Source organism: Passer montanus, unplaced genomic scaffold, assembly GCF_014805655.1.
Source record: "Passer montanus isolate IOZ18808 unplaced genomic scaffold, ASM1480565v1 scaffold278, whole genome shotgun sequence".
NCBI lineage: Eukaryota > Metazoa > Chordata > Aves > Passeriformes > Passeridae > Passer > Passer montanus.
This window is the reverse complement of record NW_024367461.1, coordinates 72,954-90,580: the sequence shown is the minus strand read 5'-3', so window position 1 is coordinate 90,580 and position 17,627 is coordinate 72,954. Positions and strand designations below refer to the sequence as shown.

The 17,627-nt window shown below is 48.5% G+C and overlaps 1 protein-coding gene across 2 annotated transcripts in view; it reads right to left on the bottom strand.

Moving 5' to 3' along the window:
- Positions 1–17,627, bottom strand: part of LOC120504002 (protein SON-like) — a 37,710-nt gene that overhangs the window by 17,547 nt on the left and 2,536 nt on the right. For both annotated transcript variants that reach the window (XR_005627898.1, XM_039713087.1), the window contains exons 3-5: positions 4,590–13,877; positions 3,176–3,336; positions 1,530–1,670 (exon numbers count right to left, since the gene is read on the bottom strand). Coding sequence is in view for 1 of the 2 variants with exons in the window: in XM_039713087.1 (XP_039569021.1) it covers positions 1,530–1,670; positions 3,176–3,336; positions 4,590–13,877 (9,590 nt within the window). In the remaining variant the exon portion in view is untranslated. The remainder of the gene's footprint in view (positions 1–1,529; positions 1,671–3,175; positions 3,337–4,589; positions 13,878–17,627) is intronic.

Here is a 17,627-nt window from a genome sequence, read left to right as displayed (position 1 = left end):
CAAACACCTGGGATTTGGTTTATACTTACTCTGAGAGTAATAAGCCTTTATAATTAATCATTTTGGCACAGCCCTAAAAACACACAAGTGACCCACAAATTGTGCTATCACAGAAGATGAAAAACCCCTAAAAACAACTTCAGCAACCCAAAATCCCCAACCCTTCTCTCCCAGCTGACCCCATTCACACAGACAACAACCTCCACCTGCAACACAGGTATTTTATATGGAAAGCTCCAAGGTGAAAATCCTGGGCAGCAAAACATTGCCTGTGATCAAAAGCTGCCCATGAGTGGAGAGAAAACAGCTCTGTGCATTTGGGTTTCTATTCTGGCCTATTTTCAGCAGCAGCCTGAGCAGATGATGCCTATGGCCTTGTTTTGCTTGGTGTTGTTAATGTATTAAAAACCTGCAGAAATCCCTGCCAGGTTCCCTTCCAAGAGGCAAACACAGCTGGCAGCACTGGGTAATACTGGATAAACTCCTAAAATATGGATGGGAATGGTTTTAGGAGGGACAAAGAACAAAACTGAAAGGGTCAAAATCAAGAACAAGGGGCAGAGCATCCCATAACCACTGCAGAGCATTCATTTCTCCTGGGAGCCTGGAAGAATTCCAAGGTTTCCTGAGCTTCCTTGTAGCCTTTTCCAACAATCTCATATAAAATCTAAATCTATTTATACCCTACACCTTACCTAAATGTGCACTACTGCTTATTTTGTGTACAAGCTCTACCTATTTATACACAAAACCAGGAATGTTATTTCTGTTTTTGCTGAGCATATTAAAGCTTTTTTAGTGCTTTATATCCTGCAAAATCAGAACAGACTTTCAACCCCCCACCCCAAATAAAACTGAAAAAAAGCCCACCCACCACCCCAAGAAACCCCAAACCCCAACAAAATTTAAACAAATTCTAATCCATGCTTCAAAGCATCTGATTTCCAGATGCATTTGAAGAAATGCTCACAATTTTACCAATTACCAATTGGTAAAACTGAATTACCAAATTAATCTTGATGGAATTGGGAGTTTTCCTTTAAACTGATTAAAAAATACTCCCAGTTTCACCAAGATTATCAACCCATGGTAAATTTCTATGGAATTACTTGCATTATTTAAAAAGAACCAGGATTTAAAGCTTTGAAAATATAAGTAGCACTCACACTTAAATTGAAGAAAATAGGTTTGGGTTCACTCAGCTTAAAAGGATGGTTATAGAAAGGACGTTCTTCCTCCTCTTCATCAGAAACATGAGGCTTGTTCACTATCACATCATCAGTGCTCTGAGCAATCTTCTTGCATTTCTGAAAAACAAACCAGAGGGAAATGTCAGCTGTGAGTAAAAGGAACTTTCAACCCAAACTCACAAAGCACATTTCTATCAAAAAAGTTTGATAAGTTTTCTTTACTAAACCAGGAAAGGAAAATCTTTTTAGCAACAGCACCAATAGATGTACTTTGGATGTTCTGCACAAATTATCCAGCACCCCAGGATTTAAAGCTTTGAAAATATAAGTAGCACTCACACTTAAATTGAAGAAAATAGGTTTGGGTTCACTCAGCTTAAAAGGATGGTTATAGAAAGGACGTTCTTCCTCCTCTTCATCAGAAACATGAGGCTTGTTCACTATCACATCATCAGTGCTCTGAGCAATCTTCTTGCATTTCTGAAAAACAAACAAGAGGGAAATGTCAGCTCTGAGTAAACTGAACTTTCAACCCAAACTCACAAAGCACATTTCTATCAAAAAAGTGTTTTTCTTTACTAAACCAGGAAAGGAAAATCTTTTTAGCAACAGCACCAATAGATGTACTCTGGATATTCTACACAAATTATCCAACACAACCATGGCTTTGCCAGGCACTCCTTGGTTACTGACTCAGCTCTCTGGCAGAGCAGGGACCCTGCCAGAAGTGATGGCTCCAAGAGAGCTCTGATTTTCTGAGCTTTCTTTTATCCTATACATATATTTATAAAAGATTTCTTTTATTCTTCTGGAATGCTGTGGTGTTGGCCAGCTATGCAAGACACCCCCCTGATGTGCAACAGAACTAAAACACAGAGGTGTTATGGGGATACCACAAACTGGGAGGAGCCTCCAAGGGGGGAAAAGAAAAAGAGGGGAAGAAAAGGACCAAAGACAAAAAGACTTTCTCAAGGGGCCAGAATTTTATGGTTAAAATGTCTTTACTGATTTCCTACCACCTGCACTGCTCTGTGGACAGTTCTGAGTCAAAAGAACAGAAACATCACTGAACAGATCTCCAAAGTTGGAAAGGGAAGGGAGGTGCAGATTTGGGGCCAGATCAGCACAAGCTATGCTGGATCTTGGTCAGGGGATGTGAAAAACCACCCAGGATGTCAGCACAGGGCACCTGCACCAACTCAGCTCTTGCTCATTATTTCTGCTCCCCCAGCCCAGGCACAACTGCAGATTATCTCTCAGCACCTGGACATTGCTTCCTCTCAGACTGCTTCTATGAACACAAGTTCAGAACTGTCACGCTCATGATGCAATTAAAAAAAAAAAAAAAATTAAGGCACTTTTCTACTCCAGATTTTCTCCATGCTGAGGGAAGTCCAAGGCTAGGCTGGATGGGGCCTGGAGTAACCCTGGGATAGAGGAGGGTGCTCCTCCCCATGGCAGGGGGTGGGACAGGCTGAGCTTTGAAGTTCCTTCCAACTCAAGCCATACCAAAACAAAAAATCAGCAGTGAAAGCTTTGGATCTCACTGACAGGACTGCAGGGACAACCACCAATTTGTACAAAATTAGAACAGAATCAAAACCAAAAATAAGAAAAAAGCAAAATAATTTGATTTCATGCATTTCCACAGAATTTTAAAATACCAGTTTTGATGACTTAAAAGAACCTGTGGGGAGAGTAAGGGCTCAAAAGGGTGCTCGGGCCTTGGCAGGGGCTGCCCAGGGAGCTCAGGAGGTGTCCAAGGAAGGCTTGGAGGTGGCACTGAGTGCTCTGGGCTGGGGACAAGGTGGCCATGGGGCACAGCTGGCACTGCATGGGCTGGCAGGGCTTTACCAGCCCCAGGGATTTGGGGATTCTGAACACCAGGCAGCTCCAAGGTGACAGCAGCACACAGTGACAACCTCCCACAGGCCACCAACCCCAGAGTGGCCTTTTCCAGGCTGGATGCTGCTGTTCCCCCTCACCTCAGTGAGCTCCTTCAGGGTGTCCCTCGAGGACTTCTGGTTGGCTTTGTCATCCTTCTTCTGGGACAGCAGAGGCATCAGGCTCGGGGGCAGGGGCACGCCGGACTTCGCACACATGGCGGCTGCGTTGGCCTTGGCGATCTCAAGCAGCTGGGCCTTGTCTAAAAAGATTTGGTTTTTTTCACAGAGAAGTCATTATTTTTGTAGGTTCTTATTTCAAAAATAAAGAAATGTTTCTGGCAAACTAAATAAGATTTTACCTGCACTGTGCATTTTTTATGTTCTGTGAAAATACCTGCAATTGGACTGAGCTGCTCTAGACTTTAAGCCAGGCCTGTGCAGAAGGCAAGTGAAACTGCAAATGTAACCCAGCAGCCCAACTACAACATCCTCCAACCTCCCAAGTTCTGATGTCTCTTACTTCACTGATTCCTTCCTGTTTTAGCAATACTGAGTCCTTCCCTACACAGCATAAACTCCAGTTTCCTCATTATCTACCTCTGGAAAGCTCTCAAACCTCTGGAGGAAGCCTCATCTCCCCAGATGTAGCCCAAAAGCTACTTACAACCACCAAACAGAAAAACAAGCTCTGAGTAAGTAAAACATGCTCTTGCTTAAAATACAGTTAGATGCCAACTGTTAACAGAACAGCATTTTGCTTTAATAAGGAGAAAAAGGACAGCCCTAAGACAGAAATAGCAAAAGAAATTAAATTAAGCCTTCTGCCAGTTTGCAAATAACTCCCTAGCTGGAAGGCTTCCATGGCAACTCTGAGGCAGGACTGGGAAGTTCAGAACCTCAAGTCCACCACAGGTGTCCTCACACACTACAAGAGCTGATCTCCCAGGTCAATCCTTCTTTCCCCTTATTAACTCATCACCCGAGAAACAACACAGCCTCTCTTCCTCCAAGCCCCAAAAAAAAGATGCAGCTCTTAAAATTTTATTTTATTTTCTGACCTGCTGGGTCTGGAATATTTTCAGAAACAAGTCTCTCTTTCCTTTAAGTTCTTACCATGGGAAAGAGGCAAGACAGTTCTGGGAACAGCTGACAACAGAGCTTGGGACTCTCCAACTGGCACCTGAATGACCTCTGTTCTCAGGAGTCAAATTCAAAATTTTCTTACACACAAGTACTTTAAGCACTTGGCCTTTACTGTTATTCAGAATGCTCCTTGAGACTGCAACACACTACTTTTATACAAAAGCTCTAGAGCCAAGGTAAAACTGACTCTAAAGAGGCTTCCATTCAAATGCTCAGCATTGATTCCCCTCCAACATAAAACTTCCTCCTGGAAGTTACAGAATGACTTCTAAGAAATCCCCTATGAATGCTCCAGAGCTAAAACCAGACTGCGCAAATCCACCCACCACCACCTCCCTGTGGGACCAGAGAAAGCAAAGCAGTGACTTACCCAGGTCTGTGAGACGTTTGGGTGACCTGCTGGAGAACTCCGAGGACCTGGAGCGGCGCCGGTCGGGGGACCTGCTGTAGCGCCTTCTCCCCGAGGAGCGCGAGCGCCGCAGCCGGATCGGGGACCTGCTGGAGCTCCGTCTCCTGCCCCTGGACCGCGAGCGCCTCTGCCGAAGAGGGGTCCGGCTCCTGCTCCGCAATCGGAGCGATATCCTGCGGTCTCTGGAGTCGGATCTCCTCCTTCTCCTGTCGGTAGACCTCGACCTGTTCCGCTGCGACCTCTTGCGCCTGTCTCTGGACAAGGAGCGCCGCCTTCGTGACGCCGACCTCGACCTGCTTCTCCTCCTGTGTCTGGAGCGTGACAAGGAGCTGGACCGAGATCTGGATGCTCTTCTCCGTGTGGCTGACCTGGAGCGATTCCGTCTGGAGCGCGAGTCCGTGTCGTATCTCTTGGACCTGCGCTGGGAGGACCTGGAGCGCCGGCTCCTGGACCTGCGCGATGACTCTTTGTCTGCTGCTTTCTCCACAGACTTGGACTGGCTCCTCTGGCGAGCGGTGGACCTGGAGCGTCTCCGCCGGGACCTGCGTGAGGACTCCTTGTCTGCTGTTTTCTCTACAGATGTTGACTGGCTCCTCTGGCGAGCCGTGGACCTGGAGCGTCTCCGTCTGTATCTTCGCACGGACTCCTTGTCTGCTGTTTTTTCCACAGATGTGGATCGACTCTTTTGTTGAGCAGGAGACTTTGAGTGTCTGCTTAGAGATCTCTGTGGAGACTCTTTGTCAGATGCTTTATCAACAGATTTGGATCTGGATTTTTCACGCTCAGAAGACTCAGAACGTCTGCTTTCAGGGACAAAGGAAGAGTCCTGTTCCTCTGACTGCTCAAGAGGCATGGAATCCTGCTTCTCCTCATCTGCCAAAGAAGGCTCTGCATCCTCTCCCTCCTCTTCACCACTGGAAGACTCTGACTCATGCTCATCTGATGATGTGGACTCTCTTTGTTCAGCTGTCAAGGAGGGCTCTGCATCCTCTCCTTCTTCTTCAGCAGTGGTAGACCTCGATTCAGCCCCATCGGGGGATGCGGAACGTCTGTGTTCAGCTGTCAGAGGTTCCACATCCTCAGCTTCTTCACCAGCAGTAGACCTTGACTCTTGCTCATCTGATGAGGTGGAATCCCTTTGTTCAGCTGCCGAGGAGGGTTCCACATCCTCTGCATCTTCACCAGCAGTAGATCTTGACTCCTGTTCATCTGAAGACGTGGAGTGTCTACGCTCAGCTGTCAAGGAGAGCTCCTGGTCCTCTGCTTCCTCACCAACGGTTGACCTTGACTCACGTCCATCAGGAGACACAGAGCGATGTTCAGCTGCCACATCCTCTGCTTCTTCATCAGCTGAAGACCTCGACTCATGGTCATCAGAAGATGTGGAGTGTCTACGTTCAGCTGTCAAGGAGGGCTCCCCATCTTCCACATCTTCCCCAGCAGCAGACCTCGACTCACGGTCATCAGAGGATATGGAGTCTCTTCTTTCAGCTGCCAAGGAGGTCTCTGCATCCTCTGCCTCTTCTCCAGTGGTTGACCTTGACTCGTGCTCATCAGAGGACTCAGAGCACCTACGTTCTGTTGTCAAAGGCTGCTCCAGATCCTCTGCTTCTTCACCAATGCTAGATCTTGACTCGTGCTCATCAGGGGAAGTGGAACGCCTCTCCAGATCATCCATTTCTTCATCTGCAACAGACTTCTGGTCATGGCCCTCAGGGGACAGGGATTGTCTATGTTCAGAAGTCACAGAGGACTCCAGACCCTCTTCTTCCACAGGAGACCTTGGCTCGTGACCTTCCTGATAGGAGGATGTGGAGTATCTACGCTCAGATCTCAAAGAGGGCTCCAGATCCCCCGTTTCTTCACCAGGGCCCACACTGCAGTTATCAGGAGACACTGAGCGCCCTTCAGGCATTAAAGAAGGCATTGCATGATCCACCTTTTCAACAGGGGTGGAATTCAAGTCACTGCCATCAGGGGACATGGAGGCTCTATCGTTCGGTTCCAGACTATCTACTTTTTCAACGGTGGCGAATCTCAACTCCTGCTCATCAGGAGATGCTCCATGTTCATTTTCAGGTGTTGGAGAGTGGTCCCGCACATCTGTTTTCTGAAGAGAGGTGAAACTCACCTCCTGGCTCTTGAAAAAGAGATGGTCACGTTCAGCTGTCAAAGTAGAATCCACACCCTCTGTTTCCTCAGCACGCACCGATCTTGACTCGTACTCTTCATGTGACAGAGCATGTTCAGATGTCAGAGAAGGTTCCTTGGCTATTACTCTTTCAGCAGGGCTGGACTGCAGCTCCTGAACTTCAGGAGTCATGGGACATTCACCTTCAGACAATGACAACTCCTGCCCCTCTGTTTTTCCAGCAACAGCAGGCTGCAACTCCTGGCTATCAGTGGATATTGAACTTTCACTTTCAGATGCCTGAGAATGTTCCTCCAATTCTTCTTTTTCAGCAGGACTGGATCTCAAATGATGTCTTTTGGGGGATGACTCATACTCGTTTTCAGACTGCAAAGAACACTCCTGCACCTCTGCTTTTTCAGTGTAAGCACAGAGCAGCTCCTGCCCCTTGGGAGATGCAGCGTATTGGTTGTCTGGGACCAGCACTGGCTCCTGCACTGCTGTGCTTTCACTGGGGCCAGACTGCAGTACTTGGCCTTGATGGAAGATGGAACATTCACTGCCAGGTGTCAGAGAAGGTTCTTGCACCTCTTTCTCAGCAGGGCTGGCCGTCACCTCCTGGCCCTCAGGAGACTCATCATATTCACTTTCAGGCAGCAGAGAACGCTCCTGCACTTCTGGTTTTCCAGCCAAGAAAGAGGGCAATCTGTGATCTTCAGAAGATACAGCACTGTCTGGAACCACAGCCTCCTCCTGCATCTCTGCCTTCTCAGGAGAGCTGGACCTCAACTCCTGGCCCACCCAGGACACGGCATGTTCATTTTCAGACACCAGAGCAGGCCGTTGTACCTGTGTCTCTTCAGCAGAGGGTGACTGCAGGTCCTGGCTGTCAATGGACTCCAGACATCTTTCTTCCGGCATCTGATAAAGCTTCCGCAGCTCTGTTTTTTCAGCAGGGGTTGATGTCAACTCCGGGCCATCAAGCCCTATTGTATACTCATTTTCAGACACTTGAGAAGGCTCCTCAGCTCTTTCAAAAGTGGTAGATGCCAACTCATGATCATCGGAGGCAACAGAACACCTGCTTTGCTCCTGCACCTGTATTTCTTCACTGTAGGCAGATCTCAGCTTGTAGCCATCAGGGGACGCCAGGTGTTTCAGTTCGGATGAATTCAGCATTTCTGCTTTTTCTGCAGGGACGGGTTTCAGCTCATGACTGTCGGGCAACAGCAGAACCTCACCTTCCGATGTCACAGCAGTCACTGGGGGCTGTAGTTTTTCAGGTGTGCCCACTGATTCACACCCGTCAGCGGACACAGAGAAGCCACTTTCCACTGAGAGAGAAGGCTTCTGGATCTCCACTTTTTCAACTGCAGCAGATGTCAATTTATAGCCTTCAGGCAAGATGGAACACCGGAGCTCAGATGCCACTGACACTTCTGCACTCTCTGTTGGCTCAAAGGAGTTGTACTTTGCTTTGTGGCCATCGTGGCATATGGGAATCCCACTTTTAGACATCACCAAAGATCCTGCACCGTCTATTTTTCCAGTTAGGTATCTCGATTCGTGCATTTCCGAAGATCTGGAGCAGTCAACCTCAAGCACCTGTGGAAGCACTGGACCGTCTAAAGTCTTGTCAACAGATGATCTGGACTCATGAACTTCAAAAGAAGACACTGAAATGATGTCGGCAGACACCTCAACAGAACCACACACAGATGTCAGGGAAATATCTGGAGTCTTGACTTTTTCAACAGACAAAAATCTTTGTTCATTTCCGTGTGGTGACTTTAAGGACTCGCCTGCAGACAATGGATGCTCCTCTACTGGTGCAGCAAAGCCGGATCCTGATCCATGTCCATCAGGAGACACAAAGTGTCCACCGTCAGAAGGCAGAGAAGGCTCCTGCATCTGGCCTGACTCACAGCCATCAGGGATCACAGGACGGATCATTTCAGGTGGCAGGAAAGGCCTCTGAGCTTCCACTGCTCCAGGGCTATCAGCCAGCTGGGAAGACTCACGTTCAGGTACTTGCAGAACCTGTGAAAGCTCTGTGTGCTCACCAGGGATATGCCGTGATTCGTGACCATCAGACAAGTTGGAGAGCCCACCTTCAGACAGCAGAGAAGATGACTGAATTTGCATGCCTCTTTTAAGAGCTGGAGGAAGCTCTGGGCCTTCTACTTCTTTGAGAGGTGCAGTTCTGGACTCATCTTCACGGGATGCAGAGACATGAAATTCTGCTACTGAAGAAGTTTCTAGTTCTCCCCGTTTTTCAACAGATGAGGATCTTGACTTGGATGTGGAGTATGGAAGTTCAGGTAGCAATGAAGACTCCAAAGCTGCTGCTTTTTCAGTTGATCCATTTTCAGATGTCATAGACAGCTCTGAATCCTGTGTTTTTTCCACAGATGTGGATCTCAGTTCCTGGTCATCTGGGGCTTTGGAGGTATCAAATTCAGATGTGGCAGAATGCTGCAAATCTGCTGTTTTTTCAACAGATGAGGACCTTTCCTCAAGGCTCTCTGATGTTTTGGATAATCCACCTCCAAATGATGGTGGCAGGACTGGGCCATTTACTCCTTCATCATACAAAGCTACTGATGTGGGACCATTAGAGGATTTACCTTCACTTTCAGAAGATTGAGGAACATCTTTATCAAGATCTTTGGCTGACTCCTGGAGTTCAGAAGACTCCACATCCTTGCTACTAGACTGTGCTGAGGATAACTTATCTTTTTTTTCTACAGATTTGGACCTTGACTTAACACTGTCAGAGGACTTGGAACGTTTCCGTTTGGATTTTTTTGAGGACTCCTTGCGCTTTTTTTCAACAGACCTAGACCTGGACTTGTAACGTTCAGAAGATTTTGAGCGTCGACGCTTGGATTTTCGTGAGGATTCCTTCTTTTTTTCCACTGATTTGGATCGAGACTTGTAACGGTCAGAGGACTTGGAGCGCTGACGTTTAGACTTCCGCGATGATTGCTTTCGATCCCTTTTTTCTACTGACCTGGATCGAGACTTGTAGCGATCCGAGGACTTTGAGCGCTTGGACCTCCGTACAGATGCCTTCCGACCTCTTTTCTCAACAGATCTTGACCTGGATTTTGAACGATCAGAGGAACCAGACCGATGTCTAAACCTCCAGGAGTATTCTTTGCCTCCTCCCTTTTCTGAAGACCTGGATCTAGATTTTGAACGGTCAGAGGACCTGGAATGTCTGCGGCGGGATCGCCAGGAGGACAACCTCTTTTCTGCTGACCGTGACTTAGACCTGTAGCGGTCGGACGACCTGGAACGTCTCCGCCCGGACCTTCGAGAGGACAGCCGCTTCTCCACTGACCTGGACTTGGATCTGTAGCGGTCAGAAGACCTGGAACGTCTGCGCCCAGATCTTCGGGAGGACAGTCGCTTCTCTGCTGACCTGGACTTGGATCTGTAGCGGTCAGAAGACCTGGAACGTCTGCGCCCGGACCTTCGAGAGGACAGCCGCTTCTCCACTGACCGCGACTTAGACCTGTAGCGGTCGGAAGACCTGGAACGTCTGCGCCCAGATCTTCGGGAGGACAGTCGCTTCTCTGCTGACCTGGACTTGGATCTGTAGCGGTCAGATGATCTGGAGCGTCTGCGTCTGGACCTTCGGGAGGACAGTCGCTTCTCCACTGACCTGGATTTAGACCTGTAGTGGTCAGATGACCTGGAACGTCTCCGTCTGGACAGTCTCTTTTCCGCTGATCTGGATTTAGACCTGTAACGGTCAGATGACCTAGAATGTCTGCGCCTGGACCGCCGGGAAGACATTCTTCTCTCCCTCTTCTCCACAGATCGGGACCTAGATTTGGAATGCTTTTTTCTGGAAACTGAATAGTTTCTGCTCCTAGAACGTGCTCTTTTAGAGGTCAAGCGCCTGGAAGTGGAACGTGATCTTGACTTCTTCTTTCGCTTCCTAGACCTGGACTGAGACTTGGAACGGCTCCTTTTCTGTTTCTTTGAATCATGTTTTTTCTCACTGGTTCTATGACTGCTTTTTTCAATAACATTCTCAAGCCTCATGAGAGTCTCCTTCATTCGTGCCGCCACATCGGGTTGCACATCAGATGTTTCGGAGTCTCTTTTCTCTGAGTCCTCTTCAGGAGTTGCTTCTTTGACATCCTCAGCCTCTGGAGTGTCTTCCAACTGGCCTTCCTCTATAAGGTCTGGACCTGCATCAGTCTCGGGTACCGGAGCTGCTTCCAAATCTTTTGTCTCTGCCTCCAACGCTACAGCTGCTTCTGCATCTTTCAGCTCTGCATCAGTCTGAGGAGCTGTTTCTAAATCTTGTGTCTCTGCTACAGGAGCCTCTGCTGAAACTTTTTCCTCTGCTGCATGTGAAGAACTAAAAACTGTTTCTGCTACTAAAGGCTCAGATGTTTGAGTCTGCTCCGCATCTTCCTTCTCAATCACCATATCCTCCACCTGTTGACTCTGTACTCCTTCTACATATTGTACCTCGGCTGCCACTTCATGTTCCAGTGTGGTTTCCAGGCCTTTCACATCCCCTGGTTTTGGAACTGCTTCAGAAGATTTTATTTCAGAAGCACCCAAGATTTCTGGAGCCTCTTCTGAACTCTTCCATTCTGCAGCAGGTTTTGCATCTACTTGAAGATCTTGTTGCTTTTCAGCATGCAAGTATTCTGGAAGAGCTGCTGAAGCATCACCCATGGGTACCTCAAGCTGTTCACCTGTTTCAGAACCTTTCACCTCTACCGTTGCAGACTCTTTCATGCTCTGCAACCACGGCACTCCTCCAGCTTCTGATGCTTTCTCCATTTCTGAGAGCTCAATTCGTTGTGTGCTGGTCGTCCTTGCTGCAATTTCATGCTCTACAGCAGATCCCTGAGTTTGCATATCTGCCAATTCTGTCTGTACTCCTGATGCCATACTGTTTCCTTCCACTCTGGGCAAAGACTCCAATACTGCTGCTGAATGACCTACTATTTGCTCCTGAATAGATTTTGAACTGGCATCTGAAGTTTGCACAGTTTCCAGGATTGCTTCTCTGCTCCTTGCCTCTGCTTCTGGAACATGTTCCGAATCCTTTCTCTTCCTCAGCACGTCACTTTGTGAGGGTCCTGTGTGTGTCATGATCTGAGACTGCACAACAATGGAACTCTCTGTCTGGCTTGCATGGAGAGGTTCTCTTTCTGCTGTGGCTTGCCATGGCATCACCCCTGCTGATGCCTCAGCCTCTCTAACTGGTTCCATGCTTTCACATGCAACCACAGGTTGAGGAGTCCTTTCTAAGGCAGGAAGTCCTGGACTTGCAACAGTCCCACAATGCATAGCTTCTTCTGAAGCTTTCACACCTTCTACATGTAAGGACATTGAAGCTGTTGTAAAAGTTTTTGCTTCCAAAACAGCTGCTGGTCTCAGGACTCCTCCTGGACCTTGTGTGTTTTCCTTCTGCAAAGACAGGGAAGGTGCCAAACCTCTCTGTGATTCACTCACAGGTCTTGATTCTTTCAGCAATGAAGTACCTTCTGAATCCTTTGCTTGTGGACTTCTAAAACCCTCTGCCATCTGGACTTCTGAAGCTGTTCGGGGAATGAAGGTCTGTACAACCGCTGCAGGTTCTGAAGTTGCTCCTAATCCTTTTGCCTCTGCAACTATGTTCATACCTGTCAATCCTGCTGGAATTGCAGATCCCTGGGTTCTGTCCACACTCTTTGTATCTGCCAAGACTGCATGTTGTAGGAACATTCCTGATGTACCCAGAGCTGTTGCAGAACCAGTGGTACCTTCCACACTTTTGCCTTGCAGACTTTCATGAGCTGCTCTGACATCTTTTGCTACAACACCCACAGGTTCCATGGTTGTTTCTAAAGCTTTCACACTTCCCATAGCTGGTTCTGTATCCTTCATTTTTGAAACAGTTCCTGGTCCTGGAGGTGTTTTGGCACTTATTTCCATGTGGGTCACAGGGGTGGCTGCAGATATTGTCACAGGATGTTGCAAAGGTACACCTGCTTTCAGAACACTGGAAGCATCCAGAGGGCTGCCCTGTGTCATGCCCAAACCCCCAGATATAACTGAGGGTTGCAAGGAGGACTCCAGAGCTCTGCTCACACCCCCCACTTCTGAAGGTTTCTCCACACTTCCCACATTTCCCATGTGCAGAGATTTTTCAGTTGTTTCTGGAATTTTCACTTCTTGGCCAGCCACAGACACGTGAGCTACAGTCACAGCACTTGGATGTGCCCAATTTGCAGGTGTAGGGGTTGTTGTCACACCACTTGCCAAGGACACGGATTCTGAAGCTGTTTCCAGCCCCTGTGCTGCACTCTGCGACACAGACTGATGAGACGCTTCCGAGTAAGTCAGCACCTCCATGGTCTCCGGCTCCAGAGCTGCGTCTGAAGCTTTTACTTCCCCAATGCCTTGAGATTTCAGAGTGACTTCTGCACCTCCTAGTGCTTCTACTGAACCTTTCTGAATCTCGGACTTACTGACAATTCCAGATGGGATGCTGGACCAAGTATTATTTCCAGTATCAACAACACTGGCATTAATAGCTACAGGATAAATATTTTCATGGGACTGTTGAATTTGTTCTTCGCTAGTGCAAATTCTAGTTTGAGCTATACTAGTATTTTCTGGGATATTAGACTGGATGCTTTCTAAATTAAATGGAGGATTTGCTCCACACAAAGTCCCCTCCCCACTTCCAAGATTTTCTGCAGATTGCTGAGAATCAGTCACTGAATGAGAAACAAGTCCTAAAGCTTGATTATCAAGCCCCTCAGCTGGTTTGGAGCACAGTTCTGGCTGCACGTGGCCAGCCAAGTTTGGATCTGCAAACACTCCATGCTGTACATTCAGTTGGGAGCTGGGCTGCTCTGGCACCAAGTGAGGGGCCGGCTGCACGCCTGCAGGTTCTCCGGGACGTGCACTCAACTTGGATTCCTTTGGTTGCTTTTTATGCTTTTTCTCTTTCTTCCTTTTCTTCTTCTTTTTCTTCTTCTTCTTGCTTTTGTGCTTCTTGTTTTTCTTTGCTTTTTTCCTAGGAATTTCATCTTCACCAGTAGAGCTCCTTTTTGTAGACTGAGTACTATTTTTCACAGTATTTTTGTCTACATCTAGAAAAAATGACATTTACCCTGTAAACATTTGTAAGACTGCATATATAAAATTCTTTCAGAGTACTTGTGAAGTACATGGACAGAGGTACAAAACAATTAAACTTGCAAACCATGCTCAGTTACTAAACTAACATGCACAAACAGCACACACTCCCTCCCTTTCCAGCTCTCTTTCCTTCCTCCCAGAGTTACTTTAAGTAATAAAACACTTATTTCAAAAAATTACCCAACTCTTTGTTAGTCAGGACAGAGGCCCAGAGGGAACACAGCTCTTTCCAAGTAGTATCATAGTCATGGAATGGTTTGGGTTGGGAAGGACCTCAAAGCTCATCTTGTTCCACTCCCTGCCATGGCAGGGACACCTTCCCCTGTGCCAGGCTGCTCCAGCCCCAGTGTCCAACCAGGCACTGGGCACTGCCAGGGATCCAGGGGCAGCCCCAGCTGCTCTGGGCACCCTGTGCCAGGGCCTCACCACTCTCATAGGGAAGAATCTTCTCCTAATGCATGAACTAACCTTGCCCTCTGGCAGTGAAAAGCCAATCCCTTGAAGAAGGGAAGAGAATGATACTGGGAGCTACCACCCTGTCACAGCCTCACCTGTCATGGAATGGTTTGGGTTGGGAAGGACCTCAAAGCTCATCTTGTTCCACTCCCTGCCATGGCAGGGACACCTTCCCCTGTGCCAGGCTGCTCCAGCCCCAGTGTCCAACCTGGCACTGGGCACTGCCAGGGATCCAGGGGCAGCCCCAGCTGCTCTGGGCACCCTGTGCCAGGGTCTCACCACTCTCATAGGGAAGAATCTTCTCCTAATGCATGAACTAACCTTGCCCTCTGGCAGTGAAAAGCCAATCCCTTGAAGAAGGGAAGAGAGAATGATTCTGGGAGCTACCACCCTGTCACAGCGTCACCACTGTGCTGGGAAGATCATGGAACAGATCATCCTAGAAGCTCTGCTAAGGCACATGGAGGACAGGGATGTGAACTGAAACAACCAACATGGCTTCACAAAGGGAAAAACCTGTCTGACCTTCTGTGGTAGACTGGCTACACCAGTGGGCAGGGGAAGAGCTACAGATGGTATTTATGTGGACTTCTCTAAAGTATTTGACCCAGTGCCCCCACAGCATTCTTGTCTCCAAACTGGAATGAAGAATTTGACATTGGTGCATTAACAGTTGTTTGGATGGTCACATCCAGAGGACACTGGTCAAAAGCTCAGAGTCCCGATGGACATCAGTGACCAGTGGTGTCCCTCAGGAGACCATACTAAGACCAGTGCTACTTAATAGCTTCATTAATGAATCAGTGTTACTTAATATTGTCATTAATGACAGGAGGATCAAGTGCACACTCAGCAGGTTTGCAGGTGACACGAAGCTGCGGGCGCAGGCGACACCTCTAAAGGATGGGGCCACCCAGAAGGATCTGGACAAACTCAAGAAGTGTCCCATGGGAATCTGCTGAGGTTTAACAAGGCCAGGGGCTGCACTTGAGTTGGGACAATCCCTGGCATCAACTCAGGCTGGGATGAGCAGATGGAGCAGCCCTAGGAGAGCTGGACCTGCCCCAGCCCAGAGCCCCCAGCTGGGATCAGGAGAGGGATTGGGATTGTGTCCCTGTGTCCCCTCAGGTGAGAGCCCACCTGAGAGCTGCCCCAGCCCTGTCCCAGCACAGGAGGAGCTGGAGCTGCTGCAGAGAGCCCAGAGGAGGCTCCAGGATGAGCAGAGGGATGGAGCAGCTCTGCTGGCAGGAAAGGCTGGCACAGCTGGCATTGTTCACTTAGATAGACTTCAGGTGACCTAGCCGTGACCCTCCAGCATCTGGAAGAATAGTAAAGGTGGTGGAAGACTATTGACAAGAGCCTGGAGTGACAGGACAAGGGACAGTGCGTGCAAAATGAGGGAGAGTAGGGTTAGATAAGATCTCAGGAAAAAAATCTCATCTGTGAGGGAGGTGAGGCCCTGGCACAGGCTGCTCAGGGAAGCTGTCCCATCCCTGGAAGTGTTCAAGGCCAGGCTTGACAGGGTTTGGAATAACCCTGATTGTGGAAGGTGTCCCTGCTCATATCAGGGGGTTTGGAATGAGACAATCTACAAGGTCCTCCTCCAACCAAACCATTTCATGACTTGCCTGCATCCCCTGGAAATTGTCTCTCTCCAGCTTTCCTGGGGCTCCTGCAGGCCCTGCAAGGCCACCCTGAGCTCAGCCCAAAGCTTCTCCTGTGCAGGTGAGCAATGCCAGCTGTGCCAGCCTTTGCTGCCAGCAGAGCTGCTCCATCCCTCTGCTCATCCTGGAGCCTCCTCTGGGCTCTCTGCAGCAGCTCCAGCTCCTCCTGGGCTGGGACAGGGCTGGGGCAGCTCTCAGGTGGGCTCTCACCTGAGGGGGCACAGGGGCTGGATGTCCCTCCACCCACACTCTGGGGCAGCACGTTCTAACAGCAGGCTGGAGATGTGCCTTCAAACCCCCAATGCTGTACATGGAAGATTAATAAGAATTCCCATTTTAAAAACAAATTACCAAAGTGAGGATTTATGCTAGAAGACCTGAGCAGCCACTCTCCTCTGCTGTGCTTTAACCCCTGAGTGCAGTGTTGCTACTGCGTTAGAAATTCCTTGTGTATTTACTGACCAAGTTACTCACTAGGGTCTAACAAGTTTGGGAAAAGATCATCTACATCCCCAGTCCCAAACGCACTTTAAGACACTGCAGGCTGGAACAGCTACTGGGACAGGCATGACTGCAGCTGCAAAGCTGCATGCTCCTCTGAGAATGTTGCTTCCAACAGGAAAGTAACAAATACAGATGCCTGTGGGGACAAGCAAATCACTGATGGGGAAGGGAAAGAGAGAGTCTGGGGTTTCCATCACCAGGAAGGGAAAGAGGGAGTCTGGGGTTTCCATCACCACCTCTTAGCTCTGTACCTCACTTCCCTCTGGATTTAACCTTGGTTAGGTTCTTGCCCTTCTGGAGCCCTAGTGCCATGTTTTCAGGAGAAAGGCACTTCATTAAAGGCAACTTGCTGGGATTTCCATGAAAAATGAGCTGTACATTGGAGTCTGATTGCATGTTCCCCTTTCAATGATTCTATTTATACAAGCCAGGGCTGCAACACAGACCCTCCAATTAGAATCTGTGATCCCAAAGTTTACTATTTTCCAGTATCCAAAATCTTTCAAAAGCATTTGGTGATTGCAATACTGTAAAATGAACGCGACTGGGAATTCCACAACAAGTATAGCAGGTACATATTTATGGGATAAACAACTTAGAAATAGTTTTTGCACCAACATTGCTTTGAATGCATTGAGAGAACAGAAAAGGAGAGTCAAATTTATGGACAAAATGTCCAGCCCACAGCTGTTATTCAGTGGGTGAGCAACTGGCCCAAGGGTTGGGCACCAACGGTGACAGTGACAGGGGTGACATGGGGCTGACACCAGTCACCAGTGGGGCTCTGCAGAGCTCCATTCTCAGCCCAGTTCTCTTCAACATCTTCACTAACAGCCTGGACACAGGACTCAAGGGGATAATTAGTCTGCTGAGGACACTAAACAGGATGGGGCTGTTGACTCTCCTGAGGGCGGAGAAGCCCTGCAGAAAGATCTCAACAAATCAGAGATTGGCAATCCCCAACCGTGTGGAGTGTAACTGAGGAAATGCTGGACTGGGCAAGCCTGGCTGTGTGGATGGAGAGCAGCTCTGGGAAGGGCCCTGGGGGTCCTGGTCTGTGGCCAGCTGGAACTGAGT